General features: G+C 40.8%; 1 protein-coding gene across 1 annotated transcript in view; it reads left to right on the forward strand.

Annotated features, from left to right (window-relative positions):
• Positions 1-27,883, forward strand: part of LOC149310543 (S1 RNA-binding domain-containing protein 1-like) — a 239,603-nt gene that overhangs the window by 9,789 nt on the left and 201,931 nt on the right. Inside the window, exons 6-9 of the mRNA XM_089529149.1 lie at positions 505-622; positions 2,215-2,353; positions 7,938-8,034; positions 9,709-9,844. Of these exons, the coding sequence (XP_089385275.1) occupies positions 505-622; positions 2,215-2,353; positions 7,938-8,034; positions 9,709-9,844 (490 nt within the window). The remainder of the gene's footprint in view (positions 1-504; positions 623-2,214; positions 2,354-7,937; positions 8,035-9,708; positions 9,845-27,883) is intronic.

Below are 27,883 nucleotides of genomic sequence, written 5' to 3' on the forward strand. Positions count from 1 at the left end.
AATTAGGATCAGTGTATCTAGGACTGTGATTCTCAAGCTATCTGATATGGTAGACTGACAATTTCCCCCCTGTATGCCATATGCCAAGTTCTGGTACCACATTTGTGCTACATTTCTACCATATTTGCAGAGTTTCCTATAAACTCAACAGGACTGGCAACTAATGTTTTGATGTTCAGAATTTCTCCAGGGATCACCACTTTGATTAGCATGCTTCTTTTGTTTGTTGTGTGTCTTCAAGTTGTTTCCAACTTAAGGAATTTTGCTATTGCTTTCCCCTGAGGCTGAGAGTCTGTGACTTGCCCAAGGTCATCCAGTGGGTTTTCATGGCTGAGATGGGAATCAAACTCTGGTCTCCACAGTTGTAGTCCAGCACTCATACCATGTGCCACACTGGCTCTTTAGCATGAATCTAGGAGATGAGATTTAGGTATCTCTTAGCTCTTTGATCTATTGGAAAAACATTGTTTTTAACTGGCTGACAGCATGTTTACCTTGTCTTAGCTCTGTAGCAAAAAAAGTCCATGGATCAATACAAAAGCTTAAGAAAGAAGGAAAACTGACAGGAAGCCTTTTAACTGCTTTGCTAAACTGCAAAACCTTGGAGGAACTTGATCATGTGGTTAGTATCTTTTCTATTTTTCTTTTAAAAATGTAAATTCTCCAGTTGTTTTTTGAGAAGTGTTTTGTCTTTTTTATGTAACTTTTATCAGCTAGAAACTCTGCGCTCATTGCAGAGGATTATGAAATGGATTTTAGGATCTTGTTTTCAGGAACAGAGGAGACTAGTTCAGGATTAGTTCAGGACTGAGGAATCTTGGCCCTCCAGCTTTTCTTGAACTCTGCTTCCCATCAGCCATAGCCAGTCTGGCCAATGGCAAAACATGATGGGAAGAGGAGTCAAACTTTGGAAGAGTTGTCAGTTTGGATGACTACTTCCAGAATGTCCTATTGGCTGGGGGATTTGGGGAATTTTCATTCAAAACTGTAGCTCCTCTAAGCTTTGCTAGTACTTCATGAAGATCCAAAGGATTGAAGGCTCTTCAGCAATTCATAAGCCTATCTATTTTAGTATTGTCTAGTCCTGCCTTGAGATTTCAAGGATTTGGACCAAGGAAGAGGAAAACTTCAGTCTGATCTGGGAGCACTAGCATGTTAGGTGAAGATTAACCAATGGATTTGAACCAAAGGATTCCCCCCCCCCCCCCCACTTTCAGGGGCTTATTCTGTTATGCCAGCTCATGCTCATGGTGATCTTTAAAATGGGGGTGGTGTGCTAAAGGTGACCAAAAAAAAAAAAAAAAAAAAGGAATGAAATGGCTGCCTTTTCTTTGATGTCTTTTACAGTTGCTTGCAGTTTTATACCAAACTTGGGAAAGTAATTGTTTTGGACTATTGCATTCATAATCTGTTAGACCAAAATTCTATCTCTGGAGTTGTAGTTCAAAAAGGGAACTTTTTCAAATGCTGGTTTGTTTGTTTGTTTGGCTGTTAAAACAATATGTACAAATTCTCATTCAGTGAAGGAATTCAGTAAATACAAAGACTTAAATGCCAGGCTTTCACCTTTCAGTTGGTAGTGTTAGAAGGATCTTTTCATATAGTTTCCTGCATTTTGACCAGTACTATGCTTTGAATGTTTTAACTGTTTTAATTAGATCATGAACAGCAAGCAACCTTATCTCTTTATCATTTTAAAATTCATTTCAAGTTCCATCCCCCCCATGTGTGACCCAAGGTGGCTGATGATATAAGTTAATACGAAATACAACTAAAACAATATAGAATAGAAAATAATGCAAAAACTTTAAAAGATGAAGTTGCTTGCTGTTCATGATCTCTGCAAAGTTGGAAGCTTCACCAAATATCCATGAAACACTTGTCTCCCTAGAACACAGATCTGAAAAAGATACATTTTTGGTTCTCCCTTCTATGCAATCCTAATATATTTTATTTCCTAGAAGTCAGCCTCAGTTGGTTTTAGTGGAGTGGAGAATGTGTGGACAGTTATGTACTTAATAATTTTGTGCATGAAACAACGTTTGTGTACACTGAATCATCAGAAAGCAAAGGTGTCACTAACTCAGAAATGTAGACAATTTATGGGGTCTGGAGTATTTCGAATTTTGAAATTCTGGATAAGGGACACTCCACCTGTATTTGTTTTTCTTTATAATTTAATCCTTTCTTCATACCTTGTTTTTTCTCTTCTAGTATGCACCGTATAAAACTGGAAGCAAAGGGACTAAAGCACAGAGAGCCAGACAGCTGGGATTAGAACCTGCAGCCAATTTGCTCATAGAGAACCCAAGAGAACTCAACCTGTTTTCATATGTCAAGGCAGATGTTGAAGGTAAGTGTACCTTTCTGAAAGCAGTGGTGTTGTCTGGAATTTTCTTGTCCACAGAAGAAAATGGCTGTGTGGTTTAGGTTGACTGTGGATGCTTCTGGACAGGGAATTCTATTTGCGTGAAGGACTGTGGAATATTCACATTTCATGACAGTCTCTGGTTTGGTTTCAGACTTCGCTAGGTAGTGCTGGGAATGTCTTGTGTCTGAAACCCTGGAGAGATGCTGCCAGTCTGTAATGTGCAATGTAGACTAGTGGTCTGACTAAGCAGAAGTGAGTTTTATATGTACCCAGTATGCTTTCATCATACTACAGTATGACCCTCCTATCTGTGGGACCACTACGCTGCAGTTTTACTTACCTGTGCCTGCAAAAACATGGTCTCTCTAGGCATCTGGAGGTCCTTCAGTGCAATTCTGTGGTCAACTTCATCCAGAAATATAGGTTTTGCTATTATCTGTGATGTTTTGCAGAAAGTCTGGTAAAGTATCCCCCACAGATACAGGGGTCATACTGTATGTAGTATGATGTGTGGAACACATTTCCTCTAATAGGGAATATTAAGTTTCCTATTAAAAAGGAAAAGCCGTATTATGAATCAAAGTACAATCCAGTTAATGGGCAGTATCTAGCTTACTGTGATGTCCTGTTGGAAATCTGCTTTGGGACTTAAGTGTGGCTGGGATTTTAAATGTCACATCCTTCAGAAGAGCTGTGTATTAAGAACCTAGATGGAATATGGTTTCTATTCTCACCAGGAAGCCAGTTTATTTGCCAATTTGGGCTGCTGCACTAGCACATGAGCATTAGCTGAAAGGAAATGAGCTCAACTGAAAATATCACACCAATAAAAAAAACCCCACCTGTGCCTGTCTATTACATTTCTTTACTTCCCCGCACAACCTTTATACTTTGTCTCTAAGTCCTGTTGCTTTCAATGGGAGCATTCAGAGCTTGGAAAGTAATACTTTTTCCAGAGCTGAGAAAAGTTATAACTTCCAGAATTCTTGGCCCAATGAGGCTGTAAGAATGTTGGGATTTATGTTCAATTCCTCACTAAGCCATGATACTTTGGACCATTCATTTTCTCTCTAGCTGATCTACCTTACAGGGTGCTTGAAAAGATAAAGTTGGGAGGAGGAGAGGTCCATGCCTACCCTGAGCTCACTCGAGGAAAGGGAGAATATAAATATTGCTGACAAATATATAAATAAATACAATCCATGTTGTGATGCTGTTGTAATATGTGTTTCCCTGCTCTCCGCTTCACATTTTGGTTGCTACTGTGGAAGGTGCAATGTAATGACACTAAGGACCTTATCACACAGAAGCACTTACGTGGGTAAAACGTTACTGAACTGTTACAGAAGCGTGAAGGTGGGATCGTCCATCACACTCCTCATGGAGAAGCCAAGAGAACCCGTGAACGCTTCATCGACGGAAGCAAAGCAGGAAGCCTCGATTACATTTTAGAAGTGCGACGGACGATCCCACCTTCACGTTTCTGCAATAGTTCAGCAACGTTTTACTCACATACGTGGCTCCATGTGATAAGAGCCTAAGAGATATGGGAAGTTGAAGAAAGTATTTTTGAAGAAGATGGTGAGCTGGAGGTATAGGACTAAAACTCTCTAGATGGAGCAAAGACCTATCTTACTCCAGCATTATAGTTTTCAGTGTTTCGGTAGGTGTGTTCCCAAGTAGGTAGGTATCCTCTTTCCCATGGGTACTTATTAAATATTACTTTGTGTATAGAAGCTTATGGTTACAAAATTTCACAGCTTAGTTCATGTTACTTACCTTAGCTAAATCCTAATTGATTCTAACAAATTTTATTAATTTACTATCTTCTCATAATCCTAGCTGAATCTGACAAACTATCATTGTTGCTGTGTGCCTTCAAGTAGTTTCTGATTTATGGTGACCCCAAGGCAACCCTACCACAGGATATTCTTGGCAAGATTTATTTAGAGTGGAGTTTGCCTTTGTGACTTGCCCAGGGTCACCCAGTGGGTTTCCATGGCTGAGCGGGATTTAAACCCTGATCTCCAAGTCCAACCCTCAAACCACTACACCATGCTGGCTCTCAACTAACTGCCCTAATTGGACCAAAATACAGACTCCATCCTTTTGCTATCTTATCTCTCACTTCACTCTACACTGTCTCCTTTCTAACTAACTCCAGTATCTGACTCGACCTCCTATTTCTAACTCTCATACACACCAGGCCTTTAAAAATCCCATTCATACAGTCAGCCAATCCCCATTCACCCCCAACATTCCATGCTCTCATCCCTTTCCGAGTTCTCATTGTTTCCCTACATGTACTATGCACCACATAAATAGCCATACTTTACCTCTGTTTTCTAATAAATACTTGTACAAAAGCCCAGAACATCACAGACCACATTTGTTTTTTTCTCCTTTTTCAGAAGGGAGAAAGAGCTGTTTCTTACAGAGGTCTGTTTAAACAAATTATTATGTATTACAATACTTTATCTTTTACCTTTTATCACAGGATCTTAGAGCAGCATACAATATAAACAATACTGTTTTTGAAATCAGGCCTAAGGCTGGAGAAAAGTCAGCCAAGAGCTAAACCTGGATATGTGGATGCAGGTTGCCTAGCTTGTCTGTTACTTAGCAATAGCTATAACTAGTTCATTCCATGGGATGACTCTTGAGTGCCAACACCTGGAGCAATTACTTTTTATTTCATTGCTGTCTGGACGATTGTTGGAAATGTAGTCCAAAAAAAGCAACTTTACCAAGCTCTGTTGCGTTCTAATTTTATAAGAACAGGAGAGAAAAACTTCTCTTTTTAAACCTCACTTTTGTATGTTAACTGTAGTATTCTTTTAAATTGTAAGCTGCACTGAGTCTCAAATTTGGGGGAAAAGCAGGATATTAATAATATTAATATTAACAACAACAACCTCTCCCTTGAACCCATGCATAATTTCTCAAATCTCCACCATGTGTCTCCACATCTCAGCATCATATCTCAGCTCTTGATGTGAACATGCTAGGATTATGTCTGTGCCTACAGCTTTTTGTATCAGCAAGTCCTGAACAAACTATGAAGTCTTATGTTTACCATAGTTTCCAGTTTTACCAAAACTGGGAAAGCAAAGTTAAGAGGAAACTTCCCATATGGTTTCTTGCTGCTATGAAGGTCCTGTTAAAAGATTGGCTTACTAAATTGAAATACAAGTGGCTGAATGGGGCTACAAATTTGAATATCACGAAGGAAGGCCAAGCCTTTGGTGTTAATGCTTTAATTGTTCCTTTGGAGAGGAAAAGATCTCTACAAGCCAAGAGAGCATTACTGAACTTTACTTGCTCTTGTCCTCATGTACAGATATGTTGATCTCATGTGCAGATATGAAGTTGATGGCAGATAGTATTTGTCACTTTTATATTTTGATTTTTCTCCAGTGAGCTTGAGGTAGCATATGTTGCTTTCTTCCTCTCCACATTACCTCACAACAACCCTGTGAGGTAGATCAAGCTGAAAGAGATGATTGGCCTAAAGTCACTCCATGAGTTTCATGCCTCAATAGGTACCAGAATCTGGACTCTCACATTCTAGCTCAACTACACTAGTACTCCATACAGGATGGCAGTTCTGTTCTGTTCCAAAATGGAGATAATGATTACTGAAATACAAGTCGAGTTACCCTTATTCTAAATGCTTGGATCAGAAGTGTTTTGGATTTCAGACTTTTTGGGATCTTGGAATACTTGTATTTGCATATATGTACATAATAAAATATCTTGGAGATGGCAGCCAAGTCTAAAAGAGAATTCATTTATGTTTCACATGCACTTTATACACACAACCTGAAGGTAGTTGTATACAATATTTTTAATAATTTTGTGCGTGAAACAAAGTTTGTGTAGACTGAACCATCAGAAAGAAAAGGTGTCACTATCTCTGCCACCCATGAAAAGAGTTTTGTCCCCCCCCCCCGAGTATTTCCGATTTCAGAATTCCAGATAAGGAGGACTCAACCTGTATGTAGACTTTCTTCCCTATTTAGTTAAAGCCCAAACTATGTATATCTAGTTATATGTTTCATAGTGTAATTATAGTTGAATCTGTAGGGGGCAATGTTAGACAGTAAAATGTGCAGATTTTTTATATTGTTAAAGAGAAATTACTAAATGCTACTCTTTTGGTTCCACTTTATAAAAATGCTAAGATCAGGCACCTTTTTTGTTCGGGACAAGATCTAAATTTGTGTCAAACAGTATCTGAGAAAGAAAAGTGAGATTTCATGATACCAGCTTAACATTGATGGCAGAATAACTGGATGGTTAAAGGATTCCTGAATATTGGGAATACATCCACATTATTTGTAAGCTAAAAGGCTGATTTTGCCCTTGAACCATCTGCCTTATGCTTCAAATTGGCCTTTGCTCTCTTGATAATACCCAGCATGAGTGTAGGATCCAGAGTGCAGATCATTTTAAAGAGAGCTCTTGACATCTTGTGGAAATATTCTTCTCCCTTCAGATACAGTGGAGGTTTGTTTAAAATAGGGTTATGGAATATGTGATGTTCCAGGTATTGTTGGATTACAGTTCCTGTCAGCCCTAGCTAGCATAGACAGTGGTGAAGAGTGATAGGAGTTGCAGTTCAACAATATCAGGAAGGCTACACCTCCCACCCTATTCTAAAGTGTTATTTTTGTTAGCAGTTTTCCAGTTTTTCATGATGTAGCAATTCTTAGAGGATTTTTAGGCAGATACTATAAATTCAGAGAATGTACAGGTTCTTTTTGGAAGTCTATTCATGTTCTTCATCCTTCAGAGGCTTCTCCAGTGCTTGATACTTCTAGTGTAGGCTGCTCACTTCCCCTCTGTTCTATACTTTACTGTATCTCTCTGCTTAATATCCAGGGCCATTTCCAGTGGGGTGGGAAAATGTCCCATTTAATTTCCAGGAGAGACATTTCTGGGCATGCAAGGGACTACAGTGGTAGGAGGGGAATGGAGAATCCCCCTTTGGTTCTGCATCATTGGATGCTTGTTAGTAGATGCTGCTTATGGCCTGTCACGCCAGATGATTTAATACATACATAATCATGGCAGACTTTGGGGAAAATATTATTTTTACTTGGTTGTTGTTGTGTGCCTTCAAGTCATTTCCGACTTATGATGACCCTAATGCAAACTTACCATGAGCAAGTTTCTTCAGAAGGTTTTTTTTTTGCCTTTTCCCCTTCTGAAGCTGACATAGTTTGCCCAAGGTCATCCAGTGGGTTTCCATGGCTTAGTGGGGATTTGAATCCTGGTCTCCAAAGTTGTAGTCCAACTAAATCATTATACTGCACACTACCAGAATTCCTGGGCCAATATGGCCAGTAGACATATTTTTATATATTTATTGTTGTTTGTTACTTTCAGACCTGGGATGGGCTACCATGCCTTTTGAGGGTGAAAATTAGACTCTCACACATGCATAACAACTCACACATTATCTGTGCAAACTAGATGTAACTTCATTGTGCCCGGTTTGCTGGTATAAATTTTAGAAGTAAATATAAAACGAATGTGGCAAATTTCATGTATTTTCTTTTAGGACTTTCCACCATTGAGGACGTAAGATCAGGAGTGCAACACATCTTGGCTGACATGATAGCTAAAGACAGAGAGACGCTAGATTTCATCAGAGATTTGTAAGTATCTTTGTTATAGGCAGAGTATTTTTTATTATAGGTCATTGAATTCATGTTTTGCAGCATCTCTCAACACTGAATAGGGTTACTAGGCACTGATACAGGAAGAGAATCCTTTTGGCAGTCCTGTTGAGTCAGATTCAGAGCTTGAAAAAAGTGACTTGGCTATACTTCTTGGGAAATTCAGAGAGTTGCAATCTGATAAGTCTTCCAAGCTTTGATCAGATAACGTTTTACAACAAATGGTATGGCAGCCCTGGTGAGTCCTTTTTAAGGTGGTGTTTAGAGATGAAAATATCTAAGCCTTCTGAAGATTCTGTTTAATACTGAAAAATGACACATACCACTGCTGTGGGTTAAACTTTTGTTGTTGTTGTTGTTGTTGTGTCTTCAAGTCTGACTTGAATTTCTGACTCATGGTGACTCTAAGGTGAACCTATCACACTTGGCAAAATTTGTTCAGAGGGTGCTCACCTTTGCCTTCCTCTGAGGCTGAGAGAGTATGACTTGACAAGGACATCCAGTGGGTTTCCATGGCTGAAAGTGAATTTGATCCCTGATCTCCAGAATATTAGTCCAACACTCAAACCAAAACACCACACTGTCTCTAGAGGATAAGCTTTATTTGTGATATTTTGATTGCAGTAGGTGGTCTATCACAAAGGAAAGCATCACAGTCCTTTAGCAAGTGGTATAGTCAGTCTCCTAAACAACAAATTCTAATTCTAACCAGACAATTCCAGGCCCGTACTATAAATCCCCATGGCTGGACAACATCCCCTACCCCTGGGGAAGCCAGTGGAAGATGGGTCTCTGAGGTTATACATGGCATATAAAATAAGATAAAATAAATGCTTGCTAAGATTATGAAAGCATCTGATGAGGATGCCTTATGTTAAACATAAATCAATATGTAAGCTATGAACCTAGACAAGAAGGTCTGTATTCCATCCCAAGGGGAGAGTGTGTTGGTGTGGTGTTTATCTATTTTAATAAAATAGCCCAAAAGAGCATTGAGCTAACTGCTCAATGTGTTTGTGGTAAGTCTGCCAGTTTTGACCATACTGTTGTTTACAAGTTGAGTGATCAAAAGGTGATGAGAGGGACCTTCAAACAAATACAGGTTAGATGACAAACAGCAGAGGACCCTCAGTTCTTCAGTCTAAAGAGATAGAGCTGGGAACTATTGTTATTTCATTGTTGCTAGATGAAAACTGTCAGAAACGCCATGCCTGAACTCAGTTGCTGGATTGAGTTTCCCCTACTTTTCTGTGCTCAGAAGGAGAGAGGAGGAGTGTTTTGTAGGCTGGTTGCTGATCTGCAACTGCGTTTTGCATTTAACAAACATAATGTATGCATCAGGGTTTGACTACCAGTGGATAAGAATGGTGGTTGTCCAGTGACAAGCTCATCAGAGTTAGATACTGAAAAGGAAGAGATGCAATAGAGTCCTGAATCAGATCTTCTAAATACAATGGGTCAGTTGTAAAAAGTATTCCTCCCCCATTCTCCTACTGAAGTGCCTCCTTAATTCTAAGAATTTTATTATAATATTTAACAGAAAACAGTGCCATAGACATTTTATTAAACATGAATATTGTTATTGTTCGTGTGTCTGGAACAATTCTGATATTTTTTTTAATTCAATTTAAAAACAAACAAACAATAATGTAGGTGCCAAAGAAAATACATTTGCATTCAGTCGTCTTTGGCAAAAGGGACTGCCCAAAAAGCCAATGAAAAAGATGTCAACAAATTTCATCTCTACCAGAATTTTTCTTGCAATATAAGGAACATTCAGCATCACCAGGTATGTATGTAATAACAGTATTAGAATATGCGTGTTTGTGTGTGTGTGGAAGAAAATAGAAAGACTGATTGTTAATTTCTTGTAGCAAATGCATTTCCTGATTTATATTCAATTGCCTAGTGCAGGGGTGGGTGACTTGTAGTGTCCACTCTATATTTTGGATTTAATTTCCCATAATCCTTCACTAGTGGCTACACTGCCTAGGGCTTATGGGAGCTGCAGTCCAACAGCATCTGGTGGACCCCTCATTCTCTACCCCCTTAACAAAAGTAATCTTTTTTCATGTAAAATCCAACTATCGCATTTAGATTGTATGCCTTAGGCAGGTTTTTAATCTTTGTTTTAATTTTGTATACTCGGCATGTACAGCACTGTGTAAATTCAGAGTGCTTTATAAATAAAGTTTAACATCAACAACAACAAACTGAACAGGGATGTATGAAACATTGGCCTGTTACAGACAGCCAAAATAAAGCTGCTTCAAGTCACAGTGGAGGTATGGTGTTTCAATGATGCATGCGTCCTAAGAGTCCAGAAGCCACACCAAAGCCACGCTCCAGTCCTTAGGGATGGAGTGTGGCTTTGGTGCGACTTCTGGACTCTTAGGACACATGCATCATTGAAACACCATACCTCCACTGTGACTTGAAGCAGCTTTATTTTGGCTGTCTGTAACAGGCCATTATTTAACAAGAAATAGTTTATAATCCTAACCATAGGTTAAAACTATCCAGAGATCCTTACGGTAGGATGCAGTGATGAATTTGGTTTAAAAGTAGAAATGGAAATTTCTAGTCCTCAGAAACGTAAGAAAGGAGAAGTGATGGGAGAATGCACAAATCAGACTCAACTGCAGTTTGCTCACATAGCGTGAATCATGGATTAATTCACATGGTCCAAACTTTGGTGTGTACTGATTTTATTTAATTTATTGGCCCACAATAAAACCCACTGCTACATTTTGGATTATACACATGACTTGACTTTTTGAACTGCAGATCTCCAAATCTTCCCTGCCAGCCAATTCAGGATAGTGACTGTTATTCCAGGACATCTGGCTTGGGGATTTTGGGAAGTATAGTTAAAAAATTATCATTTCCAACTTTTTCCTGCTACTCTGGGAAATATAAATCAAGGATATTTGTTGCATCCCTAAGATGAAATATTTCTTGTAAAATTTTCAGGCTATTATTCAGCTCCTACATATACACAGAGAGCACTTTGTAGAGGGGCTTTATTAAATCCCATGGACTCTTTCCTTGCTTAGTGGACAATCTGCTGTCCTTATTTCAAGTTGCCATCCTTGCTCACAGCTCAGTGAGCTGTTAGGATGTGACTCAGGGGCTGATAGAAGCAGGTAAGGATCCAAAGGCAATGCCATAGTTTTAAAACAGACGGATATTTTCAAGTTTAAATGTAGGTTCAGGTTAGAGAACCAAGCATGGAGTAAATGATTTCTCCCCGCCACCTCAATAAGGCCAGTCACTTCCTTATTCGTTCTGTAGGTCACCAGGGGGCCCTTTCACACTATACAATTATAATACTGTGAATGTCCTGCCGGACAAGATGAACAACCTGCCAGACGAGAGCCGCCATATTACCACCTTGGACACCTTTAAGAAGGCTATTAAAATGTATCTCTTCCGTCAGGCTTTTCCAGACTAGTGACTTGCCTGCCCGCTCCCCTTCCTCTTCCCCTTACCTTGATTCTTACCCCCAAACCATTGTTTGCGACACCGGAACTCGCACTGACATCATTGTTTTCATCCTTTCTCCCCTTCTAGAAGATTATTCATTTCTCGCCCGAATCTGCCCAAAACTTTTTAGTATATTGGTGTTAGAATGTTTTAAAGTTTCTCCCTGTTTAATTTCTTTTTAGGGGTTGTACAATGATTTAATGATTAGGGGGTGGGTTGGGGGTTTAGGGGCTTTTAATTGTATTTTTATATTGTTATTTTATATTCATAGTGCTATAATCCGCTTTGATTCCTTGAGAAAAAGCATAATAATGATGATAATAATAATAATAATAATAATAATAATTATTATTATTATTATTATTATTGTGATTCCAATTTAACTTCATTTGCAACATCCTATGGAAACCTGGTTTGTTGTTTAGTATAGTTTAAAGTTAAGCTCTCTGGCTAAAATTCGAAGTGCCATTTCCTAAACCGGAAATCCCAGGGATCTGTATGATGTTGCCATGGCAGTTAAAGTGGTATCATTGCAAAAGTCTCCTGTTTTGATTGCGCTGAAAAGCATCCTGGCCATTAAAATGGTTGCGCTGTAATACACAGTTACTAAGCTGTAAGCTTTCCCACTTCCTAAGAATTATGCTAGTGCAGGGAGTAATATATCTGGGCTTTGCTGCCAAAGGTCCTACTTCAAGGCCCCATCACCTTTGTTCAACTTGCCTGAAGTCAGACTTTTCTGTCACAGACACACACCATTTGTTTGTTCCATTTATGACATACAGATACCTATTTCTCATGCACAACGATCCTTCTGGATAGGCTAGGTTGAAAAGTAATTACTGGTACAGGTTCATATTGTTGTTGTTGTTGTTGTTGTGGTTGTGTGCCTCCAAATCATTTTTGACTTATGGTGACTCTAAGGTGAACCTATCATAGGGTGGTGGTTTTTTTTTTACATGTTTCTTCAGAGCGGGTTTGCCATTGCTATCCTCAGGCTGAGAGAGTGTGACTTGCTTAAGGTCACCCAGCGGGTTTTTATACTCGAGTGGACAACCGAACCCTGATCTCTAGAGTCGTAGTCCAATGCTCAAACCACTACACCATTCTTGCTCTTACACTGAGTGGTATATTTGAACCATGCTGTTCTTGTTCAATTCCAAGACTCTGTACTTGGAATCATAGAGTTGGAAGAGACCATAAAGGACATCCAGTCCTACCTCCTGCCATATAGGAACTCACAGTCAAAATACAACTGACATACAGCCATCTACCTTAAAACTGCCAAAGAAGGTTTTAGAGGTTTTATCTTCCTTGAGTCCCTATATTGGAAGAAAGGCAGGCTATAAGTAGATGTAATAATAATAATTATAATGACATTGATAATGATAATAGAATCATAGAATTGTAGAGTTGGAAGAGACCACAAGGGCCATCCAGTCTAACCCCTGCCGTGCATAATATTCCACTACACTTTAAACCACCACACTGATCCTTCTCAGGCCCAAATGTGATTTTATTCTGTGGGATTGTACAGTCTTTAGGTTATTTCAAGGTTAAACTGCTTTGGCTTTGAATTACATTGGGCCATTCACTTCCATTCAGACTAGCCTACTTCACAGGGTTGTTGTGAGGATAAAGTGGGGAGGAAGGGAGCCATGTATGCTGCCTTGAGCACATTAGATGAAGGATGGGATACAAAGGTTGCTAACAGAGAAATTAATTACTTGGGACATTTGGCTTGTGGCTGACGCTGAAGTCTGAAGGAGCCGATTTTCCATTTACTCTCCTTGGTGGATGAGTAGGGAAATTTGAACTGATCTGTGGCTGTCACTGATAAATCCAACAGAAAGATTTGTGGCAAATATTTAGCATGAACCAGCTGTTTCTCTAGAGACAAAAAGCAACATCCCTTGTTATTCCAGGACAGTGGCTGAGGAAGTATGGAAAATTTTCATATTTTTCTCTTGGGGATGACAAAAGTTTAGAATACTTGCTTTGTTCTTCAGCTCCTTGACCTGGTTCTGTGTATACACACACACACACACACACACACACACACACAGGTTCTCCTGACTGCTTTTCGCTGTGTCCTGAGCCCCAGTTTTGTGCATTTTGTGTTCCACCCTTTTCTAAATGTAACCTCAGACATCTTATCTGATGTCATGTTTCCTGTGTCAATTGCTGCTGTGGTGAATGGCTCGGAGAACATCCACATGATCGAAGAATGCTCTGAGCCACTCAACATTAAACCTGTCACTTGAAATTGGTCTGAAGCAGCGAGAAAAGGTTAGATAATTGCAGTTAAAGGTGACCTGAAAGGAATGGTAGTTTTATATAGGTATGGGTGGGGGGGGGGGGGGGAGATATATGAACTTCACTTTTGGGCTAAATGTTCTGAAGACCAAGGTGAAAGAAAGGAGAACCTGGAAAGTTACTTTTTGGAAAGTACTTCATTACAGTTATGTTTTGGGGCATTCAGTCTAGTTACTATTATAGAAAGTTCTTTAAAAATATACAGTGGGCTCTTGGTATCTGCTGGGATCTGGTTCCAGGATTCTCCATAGAAGCCAATATATATGGATGTTAAGTCCCATTAAATACAGTGGATAGTAAAGTGGTGACCCTTAAATAAAACGGCAAAATCAAGATTTGGGGTTTTTTTTTTGGAATTTTTTATTTTTTTAACATTTTCAAGCTGTGGATCCTTGAATCCGTGGATACAGAGGGCCAACTCTACTGATATAATAGTCACAGCTGGTATTTTTTTTTTAGTTTGTAAAGTTCTTTTAATATAAGGCCCCAAACTCTTTAGTTTCCATAGGCTACTGCCTTCTAGAAGTCCATCCTGTTCCTTCAGAACCCTAAACCGAATCTTCAATAGAAACATGAAGCACAGAAGAAACCAGGACTTGAACTATTTAGTGAAGCCAGAGTGTAAAAATAACATGCAAAATGCACTGCAAAAGAAGTTTTAATTTAGAATTAGTTATGGGTTAGTTATTACAGATAATTTTGGTACTTGCAAGTAACTTTAGAATTATTATGGTATAGTTATTAGTTAATTTTGTATTTGGGAGTATCTAATTATTTGTAAACAGTTACTTCCAAGCTCAGAAAAACATTGTTTTTTGTGGGGTTTTCAGGCTGTGTGGCCATGTTCTATAAGAGCTTCTTCCTGACATTTCGCCAGCATCTGTGGATGGCATCTTCAGAGAATGCTTGCCTGGAAAGGAGTTGGGTATGTATATACTGTGTGACCCTGGGAATGCAGGAGTGACTTGCATGTGTATTATTCTGTTGCTAATGGCAGTCTTCAGGGTGGGAGGGTCTGCAAAAGAGGATCAGTGTCTCCTTGATTAGTGCTCATTGTCTGCTGGAAAACCCCTGACCCTGGGAGATTTCCCAGCAGATAATGAGCACTAATCAAGCAGACACTAATCCTCCTTTGCATACCCTCCAACCCTGAGGCCTGCCATTAGCAACAGAATGATAAACATACAAGTCACTCCTGTCTTCCCAGGGTCACACAGTATATACATACTCAACTCCTTTCCAGACAAGCATTCTCTGAAGATGCCAGCCACAGATGCTGGCGAAATGTCAGGAAGAAACTCTTATAGAACATGGCCACATAGTCCGAAAACCCCACAAAAAACTATGGATGCCGGCCATGAAAGCCTTTAACTTCACATCAGAAAAACATGCTTGGTATATTTTGTACCAGGAAAAGAGGATTATAGGGAAATGCCTGTACATGAGTGTTGTTTCTTTGGTAGTGTACATACATCTTATCCCAGACTTATTCCAAGGACTTGTTTCAGACTGAACACTGACAAGTCCAACTGCTGATAGAACATTTCATCTTGCATGATTATCAGAATCAGTGTGCTATGATTCCATTTTAATTGCCATGGCTATGTCATATGGAATCTTGAGATTTATAATTTGGAGGCACTTGAGTGCTCTGGCAGAGAATTCTAAATATCTCAAGAAACCACAGGTCCCAGAATTTGGCGTAGGTGCAGCAAATCCTTTAGTAGGATTACAGGTGAGTTAAGCTACTCCATGTTATACATGTCTAGTCCAGGGAGTTCCCTGAAGATGGGAGAAGGTGCAGTAGCAAGATCTTGGTCATTCCAAAATCATAATTTTTGTAGGTTTTTCAGGCTATGAGGCCGTATTCTATAAGAGTTTATTCCTGACGTTTTGCCAGCAGAATGATAGAACATGGCCTCATAGCCTGAAAAACCCACAAAAAACTATGGATGCCAGCCGTGAAAGCCGTTGACTTCACATTCCAAAATCAATCATAAGAAACCAGAAGTCATGATAAACAAAGCCAAAAGGAGAAGATAATGTCTGCATCTGCACTGTAGAAATAATCCAGGTTGACACCACTTTAACTGCCATGGCTCAATGCTATGGAATTCTGGTGACTGTAGTTTTGTGAGACATTTCACCTTCTGCTCTGGTGCCACAACAAACTACAAATCCCAGGATTCTATAGCAGTGAGCCATGGCAGTCTGTGGCGTCAACCTGGATTAATTCTGCAGGGTGGATGCAGCCAATGTGACATAAAATTTAAACTAGCCCAGAAAACCAAACAAATCCAAGAACACCAAGAGACAAATAGATAAAGGGTTGCATACATCCAGAATTCTCCTTAGCTTCTGGGAGATTTATAGCTGCTTGACCTTGAGATGTCAGGTGATTAATTGCTCCATGTTTCTTATTTAAGCTTCTGCAAGAGGCTTTGACTCTAGTGCTGCTGTTTAGTAAACTGCAGGTGCGTTTCTTCAGCGTCCATCAGTTATGAGGTGTCGTACCAACTTGCTGAAAGTTATCATCATCTATATCTGCCTCCAGTTGTCCAGATTCTGGAAGGGAGCTGTTATCTGGAGTCACTTGGTCTGATTCTTTTGGGTCAGATTCCACATGGAATGAAACCATTGCAGTTAAAGTTGAATCAAGGTACCATAATTGAGTAGTGTGAAAAACTGGTGATCCCGTAGCCATGATTGTGAGTATGCTTGACATCTCCATGTCAGGCACACTCATTTCAGGTATACGCCAGTTTCCCAGAATTCCTCAAATGGAGCATTGCTCCAGGGCAGTTAGAAAAATTAAGATGCAAAGCAAAGAAGCTTGCAAGGTAATGATCTGATGTAGGGAAGGTGCAGAAACCAGTGTGGTATAGTGGTGTGAGTGCTGAACTATTACTATTATTATTATTATTATTATTATTATTATTATTATTATTATTATCCTTTATTTATAAAGCGCTGTAAATTTACACAGCGCTGTACATACAATCTTTTAATTAGGTGGTTCCCTGCCCTCAGGCTTACAATCTAAAAAGACACAACACACAAGGAGAAGGGAGTGGTGGAGGGGAAGGGGATGAGGGCCAGCAGTTCTTCTCTACCTCCGAGGCCTGGACCAAGGCAGATGGACTGGAGGGAGGGCTTGGCTTCTTAATGGATGGGTAAACTTCTTCCAGGGAGGCCTGTTGGAGTTAGCCTGCCTCTCTGGTAGGATAATACATATAAAATACATAGCAATACAGGAAATGATTCAATAAAACAGGCAACAAAAGAACATCAAATAGCAAGTGACAGTTATGCAGTGCCTGGGAATGCTTCTCTGAACAGCATGGTCTTCAACTCCGTTTTGGAGCTGGTTAAAGAAGTGATGGCTCTTGCTTGCGGGGAAAGAAGGTTCCAGGAGTGAGGGGCAGTGAGTGAAAAGGGGCGAATCCGAGATGGGGCAGAGGAAATCCTGGCTGGGATAGCAGACCTTGACTACCAGAACGGAGGGCCCTAGTGGGAAGGTGAGGAGAAATAAGGTCTGATAAGTAAGGAGGGGCCAGCCCATAGAGGGCTTTAAACGTCGACAGCAGGAGCTTGTACTGAATGCGGAAAGGGAGTGGGAGCCAGTGAAGGGATGCCAACACAGGAGAGATGTGGTCAGAGCGGTGGGCGGATGTGATAATGCGTGCAGCTGAATGCTGGACAGACATTAAAGGACGGAGGTGAGAAAGAGGAAGCCCAGTCAGGAGGATGTTACAGTAATCAAGTCGTGAGACCTCTAGGGAAATATTGTATAAGAAGAATCTACAAGCCTTGGCTGTGGTCTGGATCTGAGGGATACATGACAGAAGAATCAAAGATAAAACCAAGACTGCGGGCTTGCTGGACTGGTTGAATAGAAATGTTGTCCACAGAGACAGAAAAGGAGTGTTGAAGGGTGGACTTAGGAGGAAAGACAAGAAGCTCCATCTTGGACATGTTGAGCTTCAAACGCTGATGGCGCATCCACTGCGAGACAGCCGTGAGAGAAGACGAAACTTGCTGTTCAAGTCTTGGAGAAAGGTCAGGGGTGGAAAGATACAGCTGGGTGTCATCGGCATACAGATGGTAGGAAAAACCAAAAGAGCTAATGAGTTTATCTAAGGACAGTGTGTAGAGAGAAAACAGAAGGGGACCCAGAACAGAGCCCTGGGGAACTCCAACAGATAAGGGAACAGAGGATGAAGTCTGACCACCTGCAACCACGGCAAAAGATCTGTCTGACAAATAAGCTCTAAACCAGTCGAGAACAGAGTCAGAGAACCCAAGGTCAGAAAGTATATCAACTAGAAGGCAGTGATCAACGGTGTCAAAGGTTGCAGACAAATCAAGCAGGATGAGAACAGAGTAAAGGCCATTAGCCTTGGCCTGTAAAAGGTCATTTGAGATCTTAGTGAGAGCTGTCTCTGTAGAATGCTGTGGGCGAAAACCAGACTGAAGGGGATCGAGGATGGAGTTGGCTTCAAGAAACTCAAGACAGCAAGAATAAACAACCCGTTCCAAAACTTTAGAAAAAAAGGGAAGAAGAGAAATTGGACGATAGCTAGACAGAGAGGAGTGGTCAAGAGAAGGTTTTTACAGAATTGGGGAAATGAGAGCATGTTTGAAGTCCAACGGGAAGGAGCCTGTAGAGAGAGAGAGAGAGAGAGAGAAAGAGATTGAAGATATGGAGAAGAGAGGGCAGAAGAGAAGGAGCTATAGAAATTAGAAGACGAGTAGGAATTGGATCAAGGGGACAGGTTGCAGGTTTGCAAGAGTTCAGAAGTGTAGCGAGTTCATCCAAAGAAGCAGGAGGAAACACAGAAAATGTTTTAGGCGAGGGCGAAAGAAGATTATGAGCAGAAGAAGAATTGGGAGGGACTATCTCAGAGCGAATAGTGGTGATCTTTGAGATGAAGTAATTAGCAAAGTCATTGGGATAGAATGATGAAGAGAAAGGAGGAGAGGGAGGTTTAAGCAAAGTGTTGAAGGTGGAGAACAAACGCTGCGGGTGCCTCTCATTGGCAGAGATCAATGTAATAATTCTGTTTTGCCATAGAGAGGGCGCGTGAGAAAGAAGAAAGAATAAATTTGTAATGAATAAAGTCAGCCCACTGTTTGGACTTTCTCCAAAGACGTTCGGCCGCTCTAGAGCAGGACTGGAGAAACTTGATGATGGGGGTAAGCCAGGGCTGAGGCCTAGTCTTAGAGGAAGAAGTGCGTACAGAGACAGGGGCAAAGTGGTCAAGAGTCGAGGAAAGAGTGGAGTTAAATGAAGACATTGCTGAGTCAGCAGAATCCCCAAGATTTAGGGAAGAGAGAGATGAATCCAGGGTCTGACCAAGATGGTTAGAGTTAACAGATTGAAGATCATGAAACAAAACTATGATTTGGAGGCCAGGATTTGAATCCCTGCTCAACCATGGAGGGCCACTGGGTGACTGTGGGCAAGCCACATTCTCAGCCTTAGAGGAAAGCAAAGGTAACTCCATTTTGGACAAACCCTGCCAAGAAAACCCCACAATAGGTTTGTTTATTATTGTTGTGGTATGCCTACAAGTAGTTTCTGACTTATGGCAACCCTAAAGCAAACTATCATAAGGTTTAATTGGCAAGATTTGTTCAGAGGAGGTTTGCTATTGTTAACCCTGAGGTTGAGAGCATGTGACTTTCCCAGGGTCACCCAGTGGGTTTCATGGCCCACCTGGGAATCGAACACTGGTTTCCAGTAGGATCACCATAAGTCAGAAACAACTTGAAGACACACAACAACAAAGGCAGAGTCCACCAGAGGGCACTGTGGTGAGAGACTGCTCACCTCTATGTGATGTGGATCCAAGCTATCTGAAGGGCTATATTTTCTTGCTTTAACTGTCCAGTAATTGGGATTTTGTGAGGAAGGTCCTTCTTTTGATCCTGAAGCACATTAATCGCAAATAAGAGGAAGGGCTTTTCTGGTGGACATTCCCAGTCTTTAGAACTCCTTACCTAGCTAAACACAGGGTAGGCAGATGCCCTCCTTGTTGTCTTTCCATCAGCAGACAAATATCTTTTCATTTAAATAAGCCTTTGACAAGTAAACTCATTTGCTATGTAAGATGCTTGTAACAGGAAGCATCTTTTTTAAAGTAATGTGTTTTTATGTATTTGTTTTTTTGAGGACTGATTTTTTTCCCATGGGGAAGAGGCTTTCAATAATTGGGCTGTGTTGTCTGTATTTCTTTTTCCTTTTCTTTTTAATAGGCATGCTTTTATTTGCTTTTAATTATATTAATAGCGTAATTTTATTTTTGCTTTTGTATGTTGCATATTTTTGGCTATACCGTATCTGTTTTAACTTTTGTTAATTGAATCCCACGTTTGGGGAAAAACCCTGAGATTACTAATCATACTAATTATGAGAGCCAATGTGGTGTAGATGTTTGAGAGTTGGACTATGACTCTGGAGACCAGAATTTGATTCCCTGCTCATCTATGAACCCCCTGGGTGACCTTGGGCAAGTCACACTCTCTCACAGTTAAAGGAAGGCCATTGCAAACCTACTGTGAACAAATCTTTCCAGGAAAACCCCATGATAGGGCTGACATGTCAGAAATGACTTGAAGGTACACAACAATAATAACATATAGTAATGATATGCACTGTTTTATTATAAGCTGCCTTGTGTCCTATATGTGGGAGAGTGGTGGGGAGTAAATTCAGTAAATGAAGAAATAAAAAAGACTGGAGTCAGCCTTGGGTGACTGGTCAGATGCACCTTAGTAGCATCCTCCTCCCTTTCCCAACCATCTTCCATTTTCATACAGTATTAACCATGGTATGGTGTTATAGCACATCAAGAATAATAACCATGATTAAACTTGAGCCAGGGTTTGCAGACCAGCTTTAGACTTCTGCCAGGTAATTGCTGCTTATGTGGCAGTGGAAAGGGAATGGGAAATCAGTACATGAGACAGGAAGAAGGGACTTTATGGGACTGTGGAAGGCTCACAAATGTTCAAGCACTGATTGTGAAATGTTATTCCTGGCCTGGGTCAGAGGGACTGGAATGTGGATTCCAGACTGTGCTTTTGCTTGTCCTTCAGCTAAGTAATGAAAAGCTGTTTGAGGATTTTGTTGCTAACCTTGACTTTCACCTTCCTCCTGAAATTCTCCTGAGTCTTTTCAAATGGATTTCCTGTGCTGCATGCTTATTTGAACAAGTGCTGTGATTTGAAACTAGCCCGCTCTCTCTCTCTCTCTCTCTCTCTCTCTCTCTCTCTCTCACACACACACACACACACACACACACACACACAATTGCTGGCCCACAGCCAGTAATCTCCCAGTTACTTCAGATCGATATGTGAGTGCCAGGTTCCTCGTTGCCTGAAACTTTTGATTGTGTGCTTCCCTCTTTTCATTTTCTTTCCCAGATTTTTATGGCCTTTCAGAAATGGTCTGTTGCTTTTATCTGTCTTTTCTTTGTTTTCATGGTCTTTTCCCTGTTCAAAATCTCTTTTGCATCATTATTTTTTGGCTTTGTTTTTGGGAAAGTTACAGAGCCACCCTAGCTCTTGGGAGAAAAGAATTTTTTTGGGGGGATGGCATCTCACAGAATCCCCTAGCCAGTGTAGGGACTGCTGTTATAAGGATTCTGGGTACTGTAGTATGGAATTGACACTTTTCCAAGCTCTGACCAGTTTATGAGGCATGGCAGTGAGAATCACTGATGCAAGAATGGACAAATCCTAATGTACTCATGCAGGTCTGGGAAAGGGGTCTTAGCCCCCCCCCCCTTTTAATGATTTTGTTTTCAGTTTGTCACTTAATTTCCTTCTGACCATTGTTGATGGCCAGATGGAAAATAGGTGAACTAGATCCAGGCCTAGTGCACCTCTTTCCCAGCTTCTCTTCTTATTCTAGGTATATGTCTAGAGACTGGAGGAACACTGAGTCTGACAAACCCCTAGTCTCTCGTAATCTGCCTTAATTTCTCTATTTCCTCCATTTTCCCCACATTTATTCTACAGCTGGACCCATGTACAATGAGTGCTCTGTATCCACAGATTCTTAATCCACTGATTCAACCATCCACAGATTGAAAATATTAAACAATGTATACATTCCAAAAACAAACCTTGATTTTGCCATTTAACTGTGCCACTGTATTTAATGGGAACTGAGCACCTACAAATTTTGTTATTCATTGGGGGTCCTGGAACCAAACCCAGCAGATATCAAGAGCACACTGTATTAATAATAATTAATTTCTCATGCAAACAAAGCAATATTCAAAATTCTACAACAAAGACTTTTATTATATATGAAGTGAGAAATGCCAAATGTCTGACCTGGGTTCATGAAAGGAAGAGACACTAGGGATCATAATGTAAACATAACTGAGTGCACTAAAGGCCATGCTTGCATCAGTGATTCTCATTGCCATGCCTGCATGAATTGGTCAGAAGAAAACCAGCATGTGTGTTATAGATTATAGCAAAAGCCTTTTATCAGTCATTAAAAACCATGGTTATTCTTCAAGAAATCGGTGTGCTATAACATTTGAGTGTGCTGATTACCTGTACTCAGGACAAGAGGTTACTGTTAGGTTGGAATATCCAGAACAGGATGGCTTTCAAATGGCAAGGGAGTCAGGCAAGACTGTATTTTATCACCCTATCTGTTTAACATATATACTGAACATATCTTATGTAAAACAGGGTTAGACTTGAAGGAAGGAGTCATGAAAATTGGAGGAAGTTTAAGATGACACTGTACTATTAGCAGAAAATAGTAAAGACTGAGACAATTACTATAGAAAAAGTCAAGGAAGAAAGTGCAAAGGCAGGTTTACAGTTGACCATTGTCCTGGGCTGCAGCCAGCACACACAAACAATGCCAATAAGGATGGCTCAGCAAGGCAATTAGCAAAGCAACTGGAAACAGTCTACAAACCTTGCAAGGAATGAGAGTTAGAGAGCAAGCCAAAAGCCAAAGCCGAAGTCAGAAAAACAGAGGCCAGAGTAGTCAGTCCAGTCCAATGTCAGGGCAGCCAGGAGGTAGCAAGAGTCCAGTTCATTCCAAGGTCAAGAGTCAAGGCAACAAGGAGTGAGGATACACGGAGCCAGTGCCAGCAGCAATCACACCAAAGGATCATGCAATAAACTCTGGCACCGAGTTAGCATCTCACAGGTGGTTAATTCGGAGAAATTCTCCTCGGTGGCAGCTGAGGCTTGTTTGCCAATTGTCTCTCAGCAATCCTCCTGGACCTGCGTCTGCCAGCACTCTCAGCCCTGCGTTGCCTAAAGGAGGGAACCTCCAAGCCTGGTTCCTCCCCAGAGTCACCACTAGGCTGCTGTACCACCAGAGGAATCCCATCAGCACTAGGACCTGGCTGAACCTCCTCCTCTGGGGCTGGAAGATCAGGGCTGGGCTCTGGCAGAGCAGGATTAGCACCTGGTGTAGCCTCAATTACCCCTTGCTCTGGAGTAGACCCATCCTCCTCCTTGTCCTCCGAGTCCTGCTCTTGGCTGGCCGTGACAACCATTAAGAAAACAAAAATAATGACTACTGATGATTTATATAACTTGAAAGTAAATGATGAAGACACTGATATAGTTCAAGGTTTCCCATAACTTGTCTCAATCAATCAGAATGGAGACCCCAGTCACTAAAGAATGGCCTTCAGTGCACTCAGTTATGTTTACATTATGATCCCTAGTGTCTCTCCCTTTCATGAACTCAGATCAGACATCTGGCATTTCTCACTTGGTCCTAGAGCAAATGGTCCTAGAACAAATCAGGCGTGAACTCTCCATGTGGTCCTTCTTTGGCCATATCATGAGGAGGCAAGACTCACTGGAAAAGACAATAATGCTTGGTAAGGTAAAAGGCAGTAGGAAACAAGGAAGACTGCATTCCAGATGGATAGATTCAGTCAAGTGAGCCATGACCCTGAGTTTGCAAGACCTAAACAGAGTGGTTGATGACAGGGTGACTTGGAGGTCTCTTATTCATGGCATTGATAGACGTCAAAATCAACATGATGGTAGCTAATAACAAATTAATATAGGTATACCTTAGTGGTATAGTGGTTTGAGTGTTGGACAATGGCACTTGGAGACCAGGGTTCAAATCCCTGCTCAGCCATGGATACTAACGAGATGACCTGGGGCAAGTCTCATCCTCTGAGGAATGTAATAGCAAGCCTTTCTGAACAAATCTTGCCAAGAAAATCCTGTTAATAGGTTTGTTTTAGAGTCAACATAAGATAGAAATGATTTAAGATACACAACAACAGCAACAACACCTTAGTTAATGAAGGAGATGTGTTCACAAGTATTTCTTCTTTAACAGAAAGTATCATGGAAGGGCAGAAATATTCTGGAAGGAGCAAGGAGATTGGCTCATAACCTATAAAATAGAACAGTTCAGAAATGTTTCAGGAAACATTTTATTCAAAACTAACAATATGCATTTGTCTAATAAAGCATCCAGATTAGGTAAGCTTATAAAAGGTTAGGTTTGCTATTCATGCTCAGTGAGGGATTCTGCAGGCACCTGCACATTACCTTGCCTGCTGTAGGCAGGCACACATGGCCACACAGTAGGATTGGATATAGTAGAATCCTGTTAATTCCTGGTCCCAGAAGTATTCTGTTTACTGCAAACATGCTGCTGCAGCCCAGTACCAAAACGCTGTGTTTCTTTAGCCTTCCTTCACCATCTTCCAAATGCTGCTGTTGCTGAAGATCTTGCAGCTAGACAGAGGGCAAGAAGTAAAGAGATGCCGGGCAGACATAGAAAAACTTTGTAAAAAGGAGTTTCTTTGTCAGAGGGTTTGTTAAATGAGGTATTTCTGTATTAATATTAGCCTATATTTTCCCCAGGAAACATTTACAAAAGAGCTGAAAAACTGTGGCCTGCTACATGCTTTGCTGGACTACAGCTTCCATGACCCCCTTACTAATGGCTGTGCTGGTAAGGGCTAATGGGAGCTGCAATGGAATATCTCCTTGATTTTCTAACATTCCTCAGCCCTGGTTTATAAACTACTTTGTTCAAGGGGCTTTAGTCACAACGGTGACTTGTGAGAAATGGCATTATAAATGCCATTGAATGAAGTTGTTTGCCTAACAATGTAATTTTGATTTTGCTTCAGATTTTAGCTTTTAGCTCCCCTGATAGTGTGCTGCAAATGTGAATGTGTTTTGCTTTGTTCATAAATATGCATTCTCCTAATTCCTGCCATTTGCTTTGGTAGTTAACGTACCTGATGCTATAATATTTCACATGTAATTTTTATTATTTGCTATGTTGTTCAATGATATGTCAGGCTTGGTATGTCAACAAGCAAAAGAGGAGCTGAGGAATTTGAATTGGTGCAATGTCCCCAGGTCATTTTTAGACCATTGTGTTTAACATATGTGACATGTCTGAGTTAGCTAGTGATTGAATTAAAGTTCGTGATTGACATGGAAAGCTTGTTCGTGACAGGGCTGAGGGCCTATAGCGTACATCAACATGTGCGGCGACACAGGAATGTCAACTTTTAACAGCTTTTTAATGGTTTCTGCAAGTCTAATGTATTAGAAATTCATGGTTTTGTTCACATTCAGGAGCATATGGGCAACAGTGTACCTAGCAATCATCTTTTTAGCTGTACTGACAGCTAAAATGCATATTTATTATTTCATGGAAATTGTTCTCTTCCATCAATTAAGTCAGAAGGAGAATTCATGGAGGACTATGTGGTTTAGTGGTTAATTTATTGTTGCTTTTGCATGCCTTCAAGTTACTTCCAATTTGTGGCGACCCTAGGCAAACCTATCTTGGGGTTTTCTTGGCAAATTTCTTCAGAGGGGATTTGCCATTGCCATTGTCTGAGGTTGAGAGAGTGTGACCTGCCCAGTGTGACCCAGTGGGTTTCATGGCTGAGCAGGGATTTGAACCTTGGTCTCCAGAGTCATAGTCTAACATGCAAACTACAACACCACAGGACTAGAACTTGGGAAGACCTACGTATGTTCAGATTAGTGGTAGCTTGTGGCACCAATGTCAGTGGGCAGTGAATCTGTTCCAGGTTTTAGTCAATATTCAAGGTGCTGAACCTATCTTGGGGATAGGTGAATGGACAAAAAATTTCAGCAGATGCTGCTAGTCATGCAGCCAAGTGACAAGCCACATTTGCTGAAATTCCATCTTCTACATCACCATTAAAGGACTAGGAGCCACCACCATTGTTCATTCTGGCAACCTAGGTGTGGTAGTTGCAGTGGAGGTGAGAGGCATGATGAAGATGTGGTAAGGGACAAAGACGTGTGGCAGTGTGACGGGCACAAATAGTGGTGTGATGGAACAAGGACTCATAGTGTTGAAGTCCTGGACAGTTTGGTGAACAGGGACTTTGACATCATCTGCCATCCCCACCGCCACCCCTCCAACCCCGAAATCTCCTGATGCCTTGAGTTTAATTGCCATCTCCACAGTAGTTGGAGGAGAAATGGATGGTCTTAGCAACAGGGTAATCCAACACTGATGTAGTTCAAAGTGTATTGGAGTGGCTTGGTCTGGAGCTGCCAAGACCTATGAGTTTTACAAAAGCATTCACTCCAATGGAAATGAAACCATCAGGAATTATTTTAGATCAACACATCCACCTGAATTTTTGGATTCTCTGTGGCAATATTGCTATAGAGACAGTACTAGTGAAGCAAGAAAAAAAGGAAGAGAAGGTAGGAGACAGGAGAGCATAGTATGGTTGCCAGAGTAAAAACTGGGTAGAGCTCTTGTAACTTTAATAATTGTGCAGAAGAAGAAATGTCAGCAGCTGCTACTTGTTACCTAGCTACAGTATGTGACAAGCAATGTCAGTTGAAATTCACTCTTCTGCGCAATCTTCAAAGATATAGGGACTGTCTCCATTTTTCAATCTGGCAGCCCTATAGCATAGTTAGAGAGGGAAGGAAGGTATTTTTGCAGTCAAAGTGGTACAGTTTACCTTTTCTGGCATTGCCCCACGAGGTGGCTGTTTCTTCATAATGGACAGGCCAGCTCTGTATCAAACGTTGATCTATGTAGGCTTGCCAGATTGAAAACTGTAAACAACTCCTTCACTTTTAACAGTTGCATAGAAGAGGGAATTTCATTGGGTGTTACTTGTCATCCAGACAGATAACAAGCAATGCTTGCTGAAATCCCTTTTCTGCATAACCATTAAAAGTACAGGAGCCATCTCAAGTTTTCACTCTGGCAACCCTAATTCTAAGACCTTGGAGCAAAGACTTTTTTGTGCATGGGATCTGAAGGGTTCTCTGTTGCTGTCCTGTGAGAGCACTGGGTCTTCTACTGGACAGATCAATGAAGTGGTTTGGTATAAAACAGCACTGTGTATTCACTGGAGAATTATCTAGGTTTATTTTGAATGTCAGGCTCTAGATTAGCACCATCTGTGAAATTCCCATGCTAGTTATTCAAACAGCAAGAGTTCAGGTGCTCAGCCCTCCTTCTCCTAATCCCATTCCTGTATGTAGGTTCTGCCTCCTTTAGGAAATGTCACTAATGCCTGCTTCATTGGAAAATCTGAATCCAAAGCATTTTCATCACATCACATGTTTGTTTTCCTGGGGGTTGGAAGAGTACTTCATAGGTTGAACTTCTAGCAAATTAACATGTTGTCATATATCTTTTTGCCTGGTGGAAGGTTTGACTTTACACTCAGCTCTATGTGTCCGCAGAATTTTTATTTACAGATTCAAGCATCCACGGTTTGAAAACACTTAAAGTATATAAATTCAAAAAAGCAAAGCTTGATTTTGCCATTTAATATGAAGGACACCAGTTTACTATGCCTTTGTATTTAATGGGACTTGAGCATCCACGGATTTTGTTATCCCCTGGAGGTCCTGAAACCAAACCCCAGCGGATACCAAGGGCTCACTGTATTTCAAATGAGGAAGATTGCTTTTGGTAATTTGTGCACTAGTGGTTCCATTACAACAGGGGTAGGCAACTGCTGGAACTTGTGGGGAT

This window comes from Sceloporus occidentalis, unplaced genomic scaffold, assembly GCF_023333645.1.
Source record: "Sceloporus occidentalis isolate IW3139 unplaced genomic scaffold, rSceOcc1.0.p SCAF_6, whole genome shotgun sequence".
NCBI lineage: Eukaryota > Metazoa > Chordata > Lepidosauria > Squamata > Phrynosomatidae > Sceloporus > Sceloporus occidentalis.